Source organism: Haliaeetus albicilla, chromosome 24, assembly GCF_947461875.1.
Source record: "Haliaeetus albicilla chromosome 24, bHalAlb1.1, whole genome shotgun sequence".
Lineage (NCBI taxonomy): Eukaryota > Metazoa > Chordata > Aves > Accipitriformes > Accipitridae > Haliaeetus > Haliaeetus albicilla.
Window position 1 is genome coordinate 20767313 of NC_091506.1, and position 15728 is coordinate 20783040.

The 15728-nt window shown below is 56.9% G+C and overlaps 1 protein-coding gene, 1 long non-coding RNA gene and 2 other non-coding genes across 4 annotated transcripts; all 4 read left to right on the top strand.

Moving 5' to 3' along the window:
- The first annotated feature begins 722 nt into the window (after positions 1 to 722).
- LOC138681861 (small nucleolar RNA SNORD45) lies at positions 723 to 803 on the top strand. The gene has a single exon (XR_011322061.1). It is a non-coding gene; the product is annotated as a small nucleolar RNA SNORD45 (small nucleolar RNA).
- Positions 804 to 2773: 1970 nt separating this feature from the next.
- LOC138681848 (small nucleolar RNA SNORD45) lies at positions 2774 to 2858 on the top strand. The gene has a single exon (XR_011322048.1). It is a non-coding gene; the product is annotated as a small nucleolar RNA SNORD45 (small nucleolar RNA).
- Positions 2859 to 3882: 1024 nt separating this feature from the next.
- On the top strand, positions 3883 to 7551 carry LOC138681796 (ciliary microtubule associated protein 1A-like). Its single transcript, XM_069769707.1, has 6 exons — positions 3883 to 4270; positions 5071 to 5271; positions 5492 to 5593; positions 5942 to 6063; positions 6490 to 6630; positions 7448 to 7551. The coding sequence occupies exons 1-6, from the start codon at positions 4039 to 4041 to the stop codon at positions 7532 to 7534; spliced, it is 885 nt and encodes a 294-aa protein (XP_069625808.1). The 5' UTR covers positions 3883 to 4038; the 3' UTR covers positions 7535 to 7551.
- Positions 7552 to 10370: 2819 nt separating this feature from the next.
- LOC138681797 (uncharacterized) lies at positions 10371 to 11219 on the top strand. The gene is made up of 3 exons (XR_011322000.1): positions 10371 to 10606; positions 10940 to 11031; positions 11121 to 11219. It is a non-coding gene; the product is annotated as an uncharacterized lncRNA (long non-coding RNA).
- Positions 11220 to 15728: the final 4509 nt, after the last annotated feature.

The following is a 15728-nucleotide window of genomic DNA, read 5'->3' on the forward strand; positions in this document are numbered from 1 at the left end:
TGTGATCCAACCACCTGTTTCCAATTTAATAAATCAGGGGTGGTAAATGGTACGTGTACGTATACTGGTGTTGCTTCTGGTCCCGCTGCTTGTCTAGGGGGAGCCTCTACTATAGGTTTCTGTTGTCTTGTTCTTCCTTAGACTGGACTTGTATTATCACTTTCTTCATCCCTTGAACTATTCACTTCTAAGTTCTTGTAGGGGGGATATTAGTAATTGTACATCCTCTTCATTTTCTCCACTCTCAGATTTCCCACCCCCACATCCAGTACAACATGATTTGGTTCCTTTTTCCTTTTTTTGTTAGCTTTCAACGCATATATAGCAATTTGTCACTAACCCTAACCCCCTACTTCTTCCCTAATCTTGGCAGTTCCAAGTGGTTCTTCGAGGTTTATTGACCCGACCACAATCTATTACCTTTTCTGACATAAACATAAAGCCTCATTGTCTAGCAGTTAGTTCCTAAACCCTAAATCATGTCTAGTCATCGTTTCCCTATTTTAAATTTTAACAGATGGGGGCTGTACACAGGACTTTAGCAGCTCCCTGGTTATTTCAAACATATTATACATATTACTTGATAATATTTTTATTAAGGGTAGCAACCGCCACGTCCCGGGTGGGGAGTTAGGGGTCGGGCGCATGCTCCCCAGCCCCTTCTCTCTTGCCCAGCAGTCCACTGTGACGCACAAGCGGGAGCTACTTTGTTAGTTCCCCTGGGCCTGGGGTGGGTTTTGGCATGTATTATCGGAGTATAAATCTGAAGGAGGTCAGTTTAGCTCTAGAATTACCGAGGCCTGGGAAATGAGCTTTGCGTTGCTCCTTTACCTGCAAGGAGGCTGTAGCTGTGTTTCCACGTGGCTCCCTTGATAGGAGCCTGTACCGAATCTGGGCACAGCACTGCCCTGTGCTTGCTGTGGGGTTGATAAACACTGCAATGAGCAGCATCAGTTTTAGAGGCGTTGGTTACCAGATGTAGCCTCCAACAATTGGATTCCAGTTCCACGAGGTGAAAAACGTCAGCAATGGCTTATGTCAGAGCATCCCCAAGTAACTGGAGGCACTCTTGCTTATGACTGTTGTTGCTGTGCTGAAAACCCACGGGTTGAAGTACTGCCTCAAGATAGCACAGATGGCAATATGAGATACAGATCTATAGGTATGTGCATATAAGAAATCTCTTCCCAGTGCAGCTTCCGATTGGGGCAGCTTTGGCACTTGAGTTTTGTTAAATGTTAGACTTGTTCTTTTTGAGACTCATGGTGATTTGAGCAGTAGCTTGGGTGCCAAGGTAGTAACTGATGATTCGAAGTGAACTGGTACCTTACCACTTGCATGTGCTTCATCTGACGTTGAGCTTGATGCTTCTAGACTAGAAAATAGAGGGGAGGAAGGAAACGTAGTAGCGTAGGCGTATACACGCACACATGCCTGTAGGTATGTGCAGGCGTGCATAATGCAGGTTATATTCATGAGCGGTTCATACATCCGAGGTTGTTAACGGGATAGGAAGCATGTGACGTGCTGCAAACTTTGTAAATGTTAACTACAGCATTTCCATTGCTCTGTTTTGATACTGCGCTTATCTGATTAAGGACTAAAATAATGCCCTGCTTAGGGCCACAGTCCCTCGGAGTGTTTGAGGATGAGGAGTGTTACCTGGGGGCAGACAGCAGTGGCTCTTGTGGGACAGCTGTGCCAAATGAAGGCAGACGAAATTCTGGCGTTCGTCAAATCACGTCAGCACAGATGTGGTGGAGCAAGTGCCAGCACAGGTCACGATCCTCGTCTCCGGTAGACCTTCAGCATGTCCAGGTAAAGCGAACAGGGTAGCTGTCGAAACAACCACCTTTAATTAACGATCTTGATAACTGCTGACTAGGGAACCGGGTGCTGTTGGATACAAATGGCAAAAACTATTTCACCACCTCATTAAAAATATAATAATGTAAGGGGCAAAACGTTAGGATTCACGTCCTAAAACAGTTGTCAGATTTGGGAAAATTGTGCTTTTAATGTTCCTTAACTGCTGGTCGTGTCTGTGTTCCTGATGAATTTTGTAGCAGTCATCCTGAAATATTTCTTAGCTACAGGTTTTACTGGAGTTTTGTAGATAATTACTTGTGGATTTTACAATGCTTCTTGGTGTACATTGAGGTGAAAGCTGTGTGTGGCCAGGGGAAGAGTAAAGGTTTGAATTTTATGGATATTTATACACAGAGAAATAGACATTAGTGTATATTAAAATGTATTTAAATAATGATGTAATGATTACAGGAACTATATGTTTATGTAATACATACACTTTTTGTGTATGTGTAGTGGGTTTATGCTTTAGTACTATACAAAGGAAGTATTGTGGTAGTCAGTTCTTATGCTGCGTTCCTCAAATCTGCTGGTTCTTTCCTGTTTAACTTGAATTGTACTGATCTGTTCAGCAATTATTTATTTGGTGTGTGCTTTTCCCCTGAGAAACAGGACTTGGTCCCAATCGTACTTGTTCACTGTAGCTATCTCCATGGCAGGTTAAATTTCTCGCCGTCTATTCTGTGTTTTAGTTTCCTTCTCAGGCAAACCATGGTGACAAACAGTACCCAAAAGGCTCTGGTGCTTCCAGACAGTGGCTTGATGGCTTGCGTAACCTACCTGTAGCCCCATCCCACGGAACGTAGGAATGGTGTTACAAGTAAATAAGGTAGCGTCCTGCTTTAGGAAGAAAGTGTGTTGGACTTGAAAGCCTTGGGTAGGACAGGAGGAGCATGTCTTCTTGGGTCAGTGATGAGCGTTGGCATGTACTATGTGATCTAGAGTTGATGTCTGTCGCCACTTGAGCTCTAGAATTACTCTGAGACCCAGGAAGCTCCGGTTTCCTTAGGCTGTGACCTAAGGGAGTCGAGATAAAGACAGTTTAACAAGTGCAGGGAATAAAAAAGGAAGCCAACTGATGTGACAGCAACCACCGACCACCTCTCACCAGCAGGCAGATGCCCAGCCATCTTGGTGCAATGGCTGCCTTGGAAAGACTCCCCCAGTCCCGGTTTTCTTGCTGAGCGTGACACTACGTGGTATGGATCCGTGGTACCCCTTCGGTCAGCTCGGGGCAGCTGTCTCTGCTGTGTCCCCTCCCAGCCAGCTCGCTGGGGCAGCAGAGTGAGAAACAGAGAAGACCTTGGTTCTGCATAAGCACTGCTCAGCAGTGGCTAAACATCGGTGTGCTGTCAATGCTGAAAACAGCACCGTGCAGGGTGCGATGACAGAAAAATTACCTGTATCCCAGCCAGGCCCAGTACAGAAACCCTTCTGTGCCCGCTCACGATTCTTATTCCTGTAAGAAACCCATGAAAAATAGGGCATTTGACTTATCGGGGAGAAATGTGAACACACTCCCGATCTCTGGCTGGCATCTCGCTTTACTTGCATGACCTAGAAGGTACGCGCAAGTCTACGCGGTTTCTTCTGCACCTTGGGAAAGGGCTCTCTTGCCTCGATTTCCAGGGAGAAACTCCCCAAAGCGGCACCACAGAGGTATTCCTAAACCTCGCTAACTGAGAGCCCCCAGCAGCAAATTCTGCTGACTAACACCGGGCCCGACTCACCCTCCCTAGGAGGAAAACCGTAGATTAAGGGACGCCTGGAAAATAGGACACGAAAAAGAAGTTCCAGGTGTTCAAAGCTACATTCACATTATTAGGTCAGCCCAACAGTATAAGAACACAAGGCTGCCAGATTAAACACAGAAATCACATCAGTTTTTCCCTCATTGCGTGTTTCTGCCGTGCAGACCTCATCAAGGTCTGGCCCTGCCAGCTGGACGTCCCCAGCTCCCCGTCAGCCGTATGATGCAACAGCCCATACAACAGGTGCCCGGAGCTCTGACGTCACTGGGCGTCTCCATGATGAGCCGAGGCCTCTCCCCAAGGCCACCTGGCAGCCGAGACCACAACCTCTCCTGCGCGATCGCTGCCTGCCCTCGCTCTTGCCGTGCTCTGCGACCGAGAGCTGCAGCGGCTGACAAGCTCATCCGCACCCAGTCCGATGGCCAAGATGGAGAAAGGTGAAGCATTGCTGCTCCTCCTGGGGAGGTTTCATGCCGGGTCTCCGCCAGGGAAGCCCCTCGGCAACTCTCCCGCTCTTGCCGCAGGCTCGGTAGACGCCTCCGATGTGGACGGAGCCTGGGTGGGCACCTGGAGACCTCATCGCCCACGCGGCCCCATCATGGCCCAGTTCACCAGCCCGGGACCCAAGTACTCAATCCCCGGGACAACAGGTAAAACCACCGTCACAAGCAGGGTGCACCACATCCGCTGCCTCCGGGGTCAAGCAGCCACGGCTCCGTTCCCCCTTGCTCCAAGCCTCCATGCTCTCAGCTGCAGCAAGGACGCAGGCGGGCCAGAGGAAGGCTCAGGCTGCTCCGGGGAAAGCCCGGGAAAAGAGCTGCCGGACTCTGCTGAGCACAGAGGTGGCCGTAGCAGCACAGGAGGAAGCTTCTTCTCTGTCTTTGCTCCGAACTTGCTGCTCCCACCTCATCCTTTGCTTCTTCTCTTCTTCTTCTTCTCCTCTGCTCTCTTCTCCTCTTCTTCTCCTCCTTCTTCATCTTCTCCTATTCTATTTCATCTTCTCTTCCTATTCTTCTCCCCCATTTTCATCTTCTCTTCTTCTCCTTCAACACCACCTTCTCCTTCACCACCTTCTTCTCCTTCACTTTCTTCTTCTCCTCCCCCATAATAGCAGTAAGGTTTCAATTTCTTTCCCACTGGGCTGCGGGAAAGCAAAACGTGACAGAGGCGATCTTTACATTTCCTTTAAGTTAGCGTAGCAACGGTTTGGGGATTTAATACTTCATAACAATTGCATTTTGGTGGTATTCTGATTAATCGCACAGTGCCTACACTGTTCTTGCCGGAAGTCATTGTACCATTGTATTGGCCTGCCGGTATCATTCTTGGAGGACAAAAACCACACAGGAAGGGAAATTCTTGTGGCCGGCAACTCCAGCTACTCCACTTAGAAACTAGCTTTAAATATGGAGTTGCAGGCAGGTGTCCTTTCACAGGCTTTTCTTCCTAGGTTACCTGGTTCACAATCCCACCAAAACCAAAGCCCCTGCGTACACTTTCCAAAGGGCCAAAGCTCCCGGCACAGACAGTTGCTCTCCGGGCCCTCGGTACTACGTCCAGCCCTCCATCACCAGGAACGGGAAGTACGTGGCTCCGGCACAGCACATGGGCGGACTTCCCAAGATAACGACCGAGGTCACCCCTGGACCAAGTGAGTACCGTTTCTCCAGCACTTCTTCCAGGCGACACAAGCAGCACGCCTGCCTTTTTGCCCTGTGCTACCGGGGCACAAAACCATCAGCTCGCGTCCCGAAGGAGCTTCAGAGGTTTCCAGGCAGAAGGCAAACGTGGCTGAGCACCTCCTCCTGACCTTTCCTCTTTGGCTTGAGGAAGAGAGCCCAGCTTCCCTGCTTTTCTCTGCTTCTCCCTAGGTGACTACTCCACCGACAAGGCCAACCAACACCTCTACAAATGTGCGCCGGCGCCGTCCATGGCCTTCTGGCACAAGGCCATCAAAACCAATGAAACTCCAGGTAAGGGAACTCGGGGAAATGCACACGCTTGCAGCCCACGTGTCCTCCAGGGAAAACCTGCCGGGCAGCTTTTTTGACAGGCCTAGTGACAGCAGGGCACAAGGGTCTCTTGATGAGCTTGCTTGATGTCCCGGAGCACCAGCTTCTCCCATCCCACAAAAGAACCGGCAACTCGGGCTTGGAGCTGCCGACACACGCCACGTGTGACAAAAGACGGAGGCGTTGGGAGAGGGGCGAGACATCCTTCAAGCTCCTCGCAGCAGGCTTGGCAGGCTGCTTCTCTCCCACCCAGGCGCTGCTCCTCTCCCTGCCGGACTCACACACGCTCTCTTCCCATTCCCCTTCCAGGTCCTGGCACCTACACCCTGCCCAGGCTGGTGGGACCCAACACAGCCTACACCCACGCCAGCCCCTGCTACTCCATGAAAGGGAAGAGTAAGCACAACGGCTTTGCTGAAGACCTCGCCAAGGTGAGCTACGCTTCTCTGCTGTCTCGCAGCTGCTCTCCTCAGGGCCGGAGGGCTCTGACTCCTGCTGCAGCCTCTCTTCACGCCCACTTCCCTGCACCAGCAGCAAAACCCAAGGAGCCATGGGTCCCGTGGCTCTCCTGCTGCCAACAGCAACGCCGACACCCGCAGTCCCTCGCTTTCCAACACTAACAGTTTTGGTGGGGCAAAACTCATCGGCAGTAATGGGAATCTCCCTCTCCTCTGCGAAATCTGCCTCTGCAGGGGAACAGGAGGGGCCCTTGTTCCAATCGCTCCGTGCCTCTCACGCCACTTCTCTGGCCAGCCAGCTCAACTAGCGCAGCCCGCGTGGGCACCCGGCAAGAATCAACTTTTGTTGTTCTTGTTTGCTGCCTTTTGTACCCAACAACCTCCCTGCCTCTCTTACAGACGCCAGGTCCTGCTGCATTCCCCAAGGTGGAAGTGGACACCTACAGGAAAAGGGCTCCCGTGTACACGATGGGAAGCAAAAGTGGAATTGGAGGTGACAAAACAGTGAAGCCAGGACCGGCAGACTACTGCCTGGGAAAGGTAAGGCAGCCTGCCCAAATCTCCTCCCCTGCTTTGCAACAACCAGCCCTTAAGCATCTCCCCCTTCCAACGGGGCTTCTCAGAACTCCAGACCACCTTACTGGAGCGACAAACCGCAGGACAGCAGGCCTGCTCCCTTGCCTTGGCCCAAAGCCGAGCAGAGTGAGGCCAAAGAACACATCTTTGCCTCTGCACTAGCTCAGGTGCTCAATGGTGACACATGCTCGCACATTACAAGCTCTTCAGGAGGACACACTGCTGCAGAAGGCACAAGCAGAGCCAAGGGCAGACCCTTCTCACGCAGGGGGGATCAGCTGGGAGGGCAGGGGTGTCTAGCAAAGTCTGGCTGGAGCTAGAAGGGCTCTGGACTTGGAGCAAGTGCCAGTGCCAGCTCAGCTCCAGCCATGAGCTTGCCCTGCCAGACGGAGCGGGCACGTCGCTCCATTTTGCGTCAAACACAAGCTCTTTGCTTTGAGCGGCCTCCTGAAGACAATCGAGGGATGGATTTTACCTGCCCCTAAACTCTTTTTTTTTTCTCTTGCCTTTATATGCCTCTCCAAAAAGGGAGAAATGCCAATCAGTAACAGCAGCAGACCCTTAGAAATGTCCTGATCACACAGGAGGTTTCCATCAAGTGTGCCACTGGCACAGGGGGAGTTAGCTGAAAGTGCCCGGGCACGCACACAGCAATGCACGGCAAACGGCAAATGCACGGCCATCAACTTGTTATGCCAGACGGCCTTTGCCGAAGACAAAAGTCTTCTTGCGAACAAGGCACCACGGTCACCTTTTTTTCTTCTCGCTTTTCCCCTTCCAGGTGACGCTGATCAAGCCCCAGGCCCCTGCTCCCACTTTTGGACTCCGCCATTCCCTCTACACAACTCCTCTACTATCTCTGCAATAAAACGACATACCCCCAAAGGTCTGGTCTGTTCACCTTCAGCTGTGGCGAGAGGGGGTGCGCGAGGGTGAGGAAGGTGAAGGTGCTGGTCAACTACCACCAGCACACGAGCGGAGAGGCTCGTAGCCGGGGTGCGGATCATCAGGGAGAGCAGCAAGAGAGGAACCTGCAGCCCCAGGCGACAGCTGAATCCCAGGAGCATGGCTGTTTGACGCAGCCCATGCCAAGGCATCCTGCCTGCTGGGGGGGTTCATAAGCGTGAGCAATACTCGCTCGCTCCATCAGACTGCATGGCAGCCTTGCAATGAAGGCAATCTGAGAAGCGGGAGCCAGGTGGGAAGCTGGAGCTGTGGGATCTGGTGGTGTGAGCCCAGCCCTGAGCAGTACAGCAGGGAGTGACAGTCGGTCGTTCCACCAGTGGCCGCCATGCAGTATAGGACCCGCAGCAGTCGACTTTGGGGCCTGGATGGCGTCACCCATCGTCCTGAGACATAGGCAAAGACTCTGCTTATGTCCTAATTAAAGAGGAGCCCAAGCACCCCTCGGGAGTCTGTAGATACCGAGCGGAGTGAGAGTGACGGCAGCGAATGGGCCTGAAGCATGTCCTCCTATCTTAGAGGTGCTTCTTTGCCGTGAGAGGCAGGGCACGAGGTGGCGATGGTTGTGTGTAGAAGTGTGCCAGGGAGCTCTGCCTCTGCGTAGGAGAGTGACCCGGTCCTCCGGTGCCAGGAGGAGCATCCATCCCAGGGGTGCAGAAGTCTGGAGGAGGCTCGGACCGCAGAGGTCTATAGGAGAGCCTCCTGCCAGCAGGGAATTTGGGAGATGCTTTGGCAGGGCTTCCAAAGGGCTGATACAAAGACGACACTTCCTGGTGCTGGAAGGTCAGTGCTGTATCCCCACCTCTGAGTGAGATGAAGGTGCTGATGCAGGGGCAAGCACTGTGCTTTCCCAGTGCCTGCCTCAGCACTGGAGAGGACGGTCAAATCCTGCCACCTCTGTTTTCCTCCAGGAACAGGCCCAGCTAGATGAGAGGCTTGATGTGGCCTGTCGTGGCATTCTGGAGCAAATATTTGAGACAGAGTCACAGGAACTTGGAACCACGGGTACGTGAGCTCTTCCACAGAAGGCTGATGTCACGTGGCTACAGTGAATGGTGGGGTTTAAAATCCCAGGAGAGGTGTGCAAGGCAAATCCCAGGATCAGAGCCTTGGAGTACAAGGGAGAAATTTTTGTCTTGTTCAGGAAGTTCCTGGGCTGGATGTCACCAAGGCAGGCACAGGCAGGGCAGTCGTGCACTCGGGTCGTACCAGGGAGGAGAGAGCAGGGACAGCACTGTGGCACCCAGGATTAGTAACAACAATTTCTGCTCTCAACTGGGGCTGGGTCAATGTGCAAGTACAGTACTGACCCAGATACGAAAAGGAGGGTGTTGATACAAGATGCTTTACATCTTGTGTTGTGAGAAGAACAGAGTGTCCTTGCTTTGCTGACTAGTGGTGGATAAGAAAACCTGTATGTTGCAAAATGTATAAGATAGATAGCAGAGGAAATTGCTTTTGGTCGACCTTGCAATTCCCTGGCAAGATGAGAACCTTAGGCCCTTTTAGATAATTGAGCTTAAAAGCATCAATATGTGGCTTGTGTTAAAAGAATGAAAATCAAGAAAAGATAGATATTAGAGTTACTAATGAACATTCTTCAGGATAAGTTGTATCAAAACATGTAAAGTGTCCCACTGCGCAGAATCACTAGAAGAGAATGAACTAGCAGACAAGCCAGGAAGATTAACGAAGACCAGCAGAGGACCCCTGAAGACCACCAAATATCTCGAGTGCGCCTGCACAGAGGGCATTTACTTAGATCATCGAGTTCCTGGAATTCAGATTAATATGTTAATTACTTCCAGGAAAAATCATGAATATGTATATTCATTTTGTATATAATCTCAACTGTTGAAAGAATTGGTGTGCATGATAGGCGGAACAATCCCCCGTGCATCCAGTGCTGCAATAAAGAACGCCTGCTGCCCCTAGACCCTTCTCTGAGGAGGAGTCTGGAAAGCAAGGGGGTCTGCTCTGAACCTCCTGACTCAACGGCAGGGATCTCCTTATTCCCTCAATTGACGTATATGGTTACACGGTTTACAGAAGTAGTCTTATGCCAGTTCCTGTTGTGAGAAACCCTGCCACCTACTACCACGCCTCCCCAGTTCAGTTGGCTTCTGTCATGAATAAAATCTTTAACCGATCGTTTGGTGTTGCTTCGCCTTAATTTAGCCCGAGAGAATTTCAAATTAAACACGACTCCCTGGTCTGTCCAGTCTGGGTCGTGACAGGCCCTCACTGCTCGCCCCCCAAAATCACGCGCCTATCTAACCGAAATCTCCCTTGCCGCAACTTGAGGCCATTGCCTCTCGTCCTATCTCCGGCCACCTGACAGAAGAGACCAGCACCCACCTCACTACAACCCCCCTTCAGGTAGCTGTAGAGAGCGACAAGGTCTCCCCTCAGCCTCCTCTTCTCTAGACTAAACAGCCCCAGCTCCCTCAGCCGCCCCGGTGACGCCCCGGTGACGTGGGTGCCGAGGGCTCGGGCCCCCGCCTCGGCACTTCGCAGCCACCCCTGTGAGGCGGTGGCCGCCTCAGAGCGGGCGGCAGGTGGCCGAGGGCGTCCCTGCCCGTAGTCGGGGCGCACGCGGGCCAGCGGTGCTGATGTCACAGCGGCCACTGTGACCCGCGGGGGCAAGCCCACAAAAAGGAGCGCTGGGCACAGGCCGCCCGTCAGTGCGACCTGGTGAGGTGAGGAGAGGGCAGGGGAGGGACGGGGCTGGTGCGGGGCTGGTGCGGGGCTGCCGAGGGAGGAGGGGGGCCCCAGGCCTCGGGGCGCTGGGCCTGTGCTGCAAGCTCACCCGCCTCTGGCTTCTCCCTCGCCCGCGCCCCGCTTCTCCCTCAGAGTCAGCAGAGGAGCATTTGGAGGAGACGCCCGGCGCTGCTGGGACAGGGACTCTCCAAACGCTCACCGTTGACGTGCGCCATGTCCGCAAGGAAGCAGAAGGCCCCCGACTCGATGGAGCAGGGTGAGAGCAAAGTAGCCCTCCCGCGGCGTAGCAGAGGGCTTGTCGGGGCGGCCGGCGTGGGGCCGAGAGCGGTGGCAGGGGGAGGCAGGAGCTCCCCGACCACCCCGGGGCAGGGCCCCTCCTGTCCTCAGCCAGCGGGGCCCAGGCTGGGCAGTGGGCACCTGCTGGGACCCCCGTGCCTGCAATGCCCCCTTCCTCTCCAAGGCCTCCAGCCCTGCCCGTCAGCCAGCTCGGCAGGGGCAGAGCAGGCCCTTGGGGGCAATCCCTCAGGGACGCTTCCCCCGGCCCCGCAGAGGTGCTCATTCCCAGTGGCGTTTGCTCTCTCCCCTCCAGCATGCCTGCTGTGTCGCCGGGCAGAGGCTGACCCGGCTCTCTGCGGGGCCAAACTGGAGAAGCGAGGGCTCTGTGCCCACGTGTTTTGCCTGGTGAGTTACGCCGGGGCTCCCTCCAGCTTGCCGACAGGCAGTCCCTGCCACGCTCTCCTCAGCAGCTCCTCCTCTTTTCTCTGCTGCAGCTTTTTGCCAGCGGGCTTTTTCAGCGAGGGGGCAGGGAAGCAGGACTCATGGGATTTCTCCCCGAGGATATTCGACGTACAATCGCGCAGGCAGCGCAGAAGGTGAGCACCTGACAAGACCGGGGAGATCTGTGCCGGGAGAGGTTTGCGGGACCCTAGCCTGGATCCGAGAAAGAAATCCCAGCCCTTCCGGCCGGCTCTGGGGCAGGAGTCTTGCTCCCAGCAGCTCCACAGAGGCTCCAGCACAGGAGCCTCGTCCGACAGGCGCATCTGCGGGGTGTGACCCAGCAGCGGCCACATCCTGCGCCCTGCCCGGAGGCGTGGGGCTGGCCGCGGCGGCCCTGGGGCTGCCGCTGATGGGGGCTGCTCTGCTCTTTCCAGCACTGCTTCGTCTGTGGCGAGAGCGGGGCCGCCATCTCCTGCCAGGAAACAGGCTGCCACCGCAGCTTCCATCTCCCCTGTGCCGTGGAGGGTGGATGCGTCACCCAATTCTTTGGGCTCTACAGGTAAGGGCAGCTGGCCCCCACAGGGGAGGCTGCTTGCTTTCAATCCTCTTCCTGCCAGCATCAGCCCAACAGGGAAGGAACCCGCAGTGACATTTCAGAACAGCCAGTCTCAGGCATAGCCACAGCCAGACAAGATCTGGGGCTCCTTCACACCTCGTCTCCCCTCCTTGCCGCCACCCGGGGAAGGAGCCAGCGCTTCTCACCTCGCCCATCCCTTTCCTCTTGCCCCCAGGGCCTTCTGCTGGGAGCACCGCCCAGAGCAGGCAGTGGAGGCGGCTCCGGAGGAGAACACCATCTGCCTCATCTGCCTGGACCTTGTGGAGGAGAGAAAGTCCTACGGCACCATGGTGTGCCCAGCGTGCAAACACGCCTGGTTCCACAGGGGCTGCATCCAGGTAGGAGCCGTCCCCTCGCCCCCGGGATTTGCTCACCCCCGGGGCACGGCAGGCGCTCGGCAGCACCAGGGCCTCACTTGTGCCGCTTACGTTTCTCCTCCTGCAGGGACAGGCTATGTGCGCCGGCATTTGCTTCCAGTGCCCACTCTGTAGAGATACGGAGCACTTTCACTCGGAAATGCTCACCATGGGGATCCGAATCCCCTTCAGGTTGGTGTCCTTCTGGCCGGCTCACAAGACAGGAGGCTGCAAGCGCTGTGCCGCCCCAGGGGCTGTCCTTCCTGGCCCTCCGCTGTCCCGCGAGTCTGGGCTTCAGCTTCACGGAGGAGCTGGAAACAGGGCGGGGGGGGGCGAGCAGGGACGCCCTGCATCTCCCTTATGCCGGGGCAGCAGGGGCTCATCCGTTTTCCTTTCTCCATCAGACTGCCATCATGGGAGAACAGGCGTGCATACGCAGAACTAGGCGAGAGGCACAGCCGCTGCGATGCCAGGGAGTGCCTTTGTCCCGGAGGCAGGGAGCAGGCAGAGCAAGAGGGGTAAGTTGCCAAAGCTGCACCCCGGGGCTCTGTACGGGAACCCTGTCTCGCCAAGGGCTCGAGGCGCAAGGACCGAGACCGAGAGCTCGGCCGGACAATCCCGTGCTGCGGTCACTTTGTCCTCACAGCCATGAGCACGTTTGCTTCCCCAGGCCCTGGCAACTGCTCCTGTGCTGCTCCTGCGCTGCCGAGGGCACCCACAGACGCTGCTCCGACTTGAGGAGCAGCACGGCCAGCTGGGAGTGCGACGCGTGTGCTGGCCTGGGCACCGGTAAGAGGCAAAGCACCCGGCTGCCCCTGGGCTGGGGCCAGGGGCCAGGCAAGGCCTGGCAGCGGGAGCCCAGGGTGGGCCTGGCAGAGCCTCTCTGCTCTAGGAGGGCTGGGGGCACCGCTCTGGCCTATCCTGCCCCGGGCCTGGGGGCCGAGCCCTTGACCTTCCTGCTTCCCCTTACAGCCTCCAGTGCCAGCTCGGAGCTCGCCGGCCCCAGCACTGCCAGCCAGGCAGGATCACGGCAATCGTTCAGGTCTCCGGAACCGGAGACCAGCAGCCCCAGCACCACCAGCCAGCTGCCATCAGGGTCCTCCTGCGGCTCCCCACCGTCGGAGACCAGCAGCCCCAGCACTGCCAGCCAGGCAGGATCGGGGCAATCGCTCAGGTCTCCGGCACCGGAGACCAGCAGCCCCAGCACTGCCAGCCAGGCAGGATCGGGGCAATCGCTCAGGTCTCCGGAACCGGAGACCAGCAGCGCCAGCACCGCCAGCCAGGCAGCATCGCGGTCCTGTGGCTCCCCGCCACTTCAGGGCAGCAGCTGCTCCAGCCCCCCTGGGCCCGTGCGGATGCGAGACTGCTCCCGCTTGCAACGCCGGGCCCAACGTCCCTACAGCCGGCCCGGAAGATGCCATGACAGGAGCCGTGCGCCAGCACCAAGTGCTGAGACCAGCACCCCCAGCCAGGCGGCGCCGGGGCCGTCCCACAGCTCCCCGGCACCCGAGACCAGCAGCCCCAGCACCGCCAGCCAGCTGACAGCGGGGTCCTCCTGCAGCTCCCCAGCGCTCGAGAGCAGCAGAAGCTCCAGCCCTCCTGGGCCCGTGCGGATGCGAGACTGCTCCCGCTTGCAACGCCGGGTCCAACACCCCTACAGCCGGCCCAGAAGACACCGTGACAGAAGCCGTGCGCCAGCACCAAGTGCTGAGACCAGCACCCCCGGCCAGGCGGCGCCGGGGCCGTCCCACAGCTCCCCGGCACCCGAGACCAGCAGCCCCAGCACCACCAGCCAGCTGACAGCGGGGTCCTCCTGCAGCTCCCCACCACCAGAAACCAGCAGCCCCAGCACTGGGAGGCAGGCGGCATTCGGGCCACCCCACGGCTCCCTGGCACCGCAGACCAGCAGCCCCGGCAATGCGGCATCAGGGCCGTCCCAAGGCTCCGCAGTGCTTGAGGGCAGCAGCCGCTCCAGCCCCCCTGGGCCCGACTGTGTGCGAAACATCTCCCGCTTGCAACGCCGGGCCCAACACCCTTACAGCCGGCCCAGAAGACGCCGTGACAGGAGCTGTGCGCCAGCACCAAGTGCTGAGACCAGCACCCCCAGCCAGGCGGCGCCGGGGCCGTCCCACAGCTCCCCAGCACCCGAGACCAGCAGCCCCAGCACCGCCAGCCAGCTGCCAGCGGGGTCCTCCTGCGGCTCCCCAGCGCTCGAGAGCAGCAGAAGCTCCAGCCCCCCTGGGCCCGCGCGGATGCGAGACCGCTCCCGCTTGCAACGCCGGGCCCAACATCCCTACAGCCGGCCCGGACGCCGCCACGGGACCAGCCGTGCGCCATCCCCGAGCACTGGTCCTGATCCCCCTCCACCCGTACAATAAAGTTGGCCGTTAATCTCTGTGCTGGGACATTCCACGCTCATTCGTCAGCTTCCTCCTCCTCCTCCACCTCTCCCTTTCTTGCGGGGCAGCCTTAGGGGCTGGGCCCAGAGCGTTGTCTTCTCCCTGGCGGTTGGCAGCACCTTCCCCAGACCTCCCTCCTCGCGGGCTGGCCTTGGCCGGCTGCCCCGCGCCATGGCCGTGGGCTTCGGCTCTCTGCCCCCGCCGCCGGGAGGGTGGCCCGGCCCGGCACGGCCCAGTCGGCGCCACTGCCCGTCTCCGGCAATGTGGGCTGTGCCCCCCCCAGCCGGCACGGCCCTCACGGCTCGCCCCCCAAAATCACGCGCCCCGGCCCCAGCGACTTTTGACACGCTTCCACTCTGCCTCCTTCTCGATAAGGCTGTAACCCATTTCCCATCCTCGTTGCCCAGGTTAGTGAGAATTGGGGCAAAGTGGCAAAGCTACTTTTCTTGGAAAGTTGACTTCGGTGTCACGTCTGTCTTTGTGACATGAAGAATTCTGCAGCTTATGTTTCTACAGTAGCCAAAGGCCTTTCCCCGTTCCCCAGCTCCGGGTCCTGTTCTCCAACGTGATTGCTGCTGCACCAACTGAAGGCTTCCTTCTTGCAGAACAAGCCAAGAAATCCTTTTTAAGAGAGACTGCAAACACCTGGTCAGGAACGTGCTCCTCAGAGCTCAGGAGAGCCAGAGCAGTACCTGTTACCGAGGGCTTGAGTCCCGTCATATGCCCTTTAGAGCAAAAAACCCACACGTGCTCTACGGCATCCGTCCTCTCTCCAGCACTGAGGCAGGCATTGAGAAAGCTCGGTCTTGCCCCTGCATCAGCACCTTCATCTCACTCAGAGGTGGGGATACAGCACTGACCTTCCAGCACCAGGAATTGTCAGGTAGGCAGAATGATCCTCCCATCCATCCAGCGCTGCAATAAAGAACGCCTGCTTTCTAAAACTCCCGAATTGAGCCTTAGAGAGTTTCTGAAGGGCCGACTTAACGGTAACAGTCTCAGTTAATCCCAGGAGCCACAGGCCCTGTACCTGCTGCCTCCTCTCCATCAGCTGTTTTCCAGTCTCTTCCACCTCACCCCAGCTCAGATGCTCAGGGCTGACGACCCTCGGGGCAGCCGCAGGAACCGCTCCAACCTTGGTTGTGGGGTTGTCCCTGGGGCTGAGCGCTCGGGCCCAGGGCGGGCGACCACGGAAGGGCCCGTGGGCCGTGAGGAATCCAGGTCCCCCCAGCCCATCCATGCTGGGAGATACCTGCCCCTGCCCCTGCCCCTGGTCCTGGTCTTATCCCT

Bases quoted from the DNA above. Each gene is read 5' to 3' on its own strand.
- LOC138681796 (XM_069769707.1), top strand. From the start codon at position 4,039: ATGGCCAAGATGGAGAAAGGTGAAGCATTGCTGCTCCTCCTGGGGAGG. The intron at 4,271-5,070 runs GTAAAACCACCG...TTTTCTTCCTAG, and splicing joins CTCAATCCCCGGGACAACAG to GTTACCTGGTTCACAATCCC. The intron at 5,594-5,941 runs GTAAGGGAACTC...TTCCCCTTCCAG, and splicing joins CAAAACCAATGAAACTCCAG to GTCCTGGCACCTACACCCTG.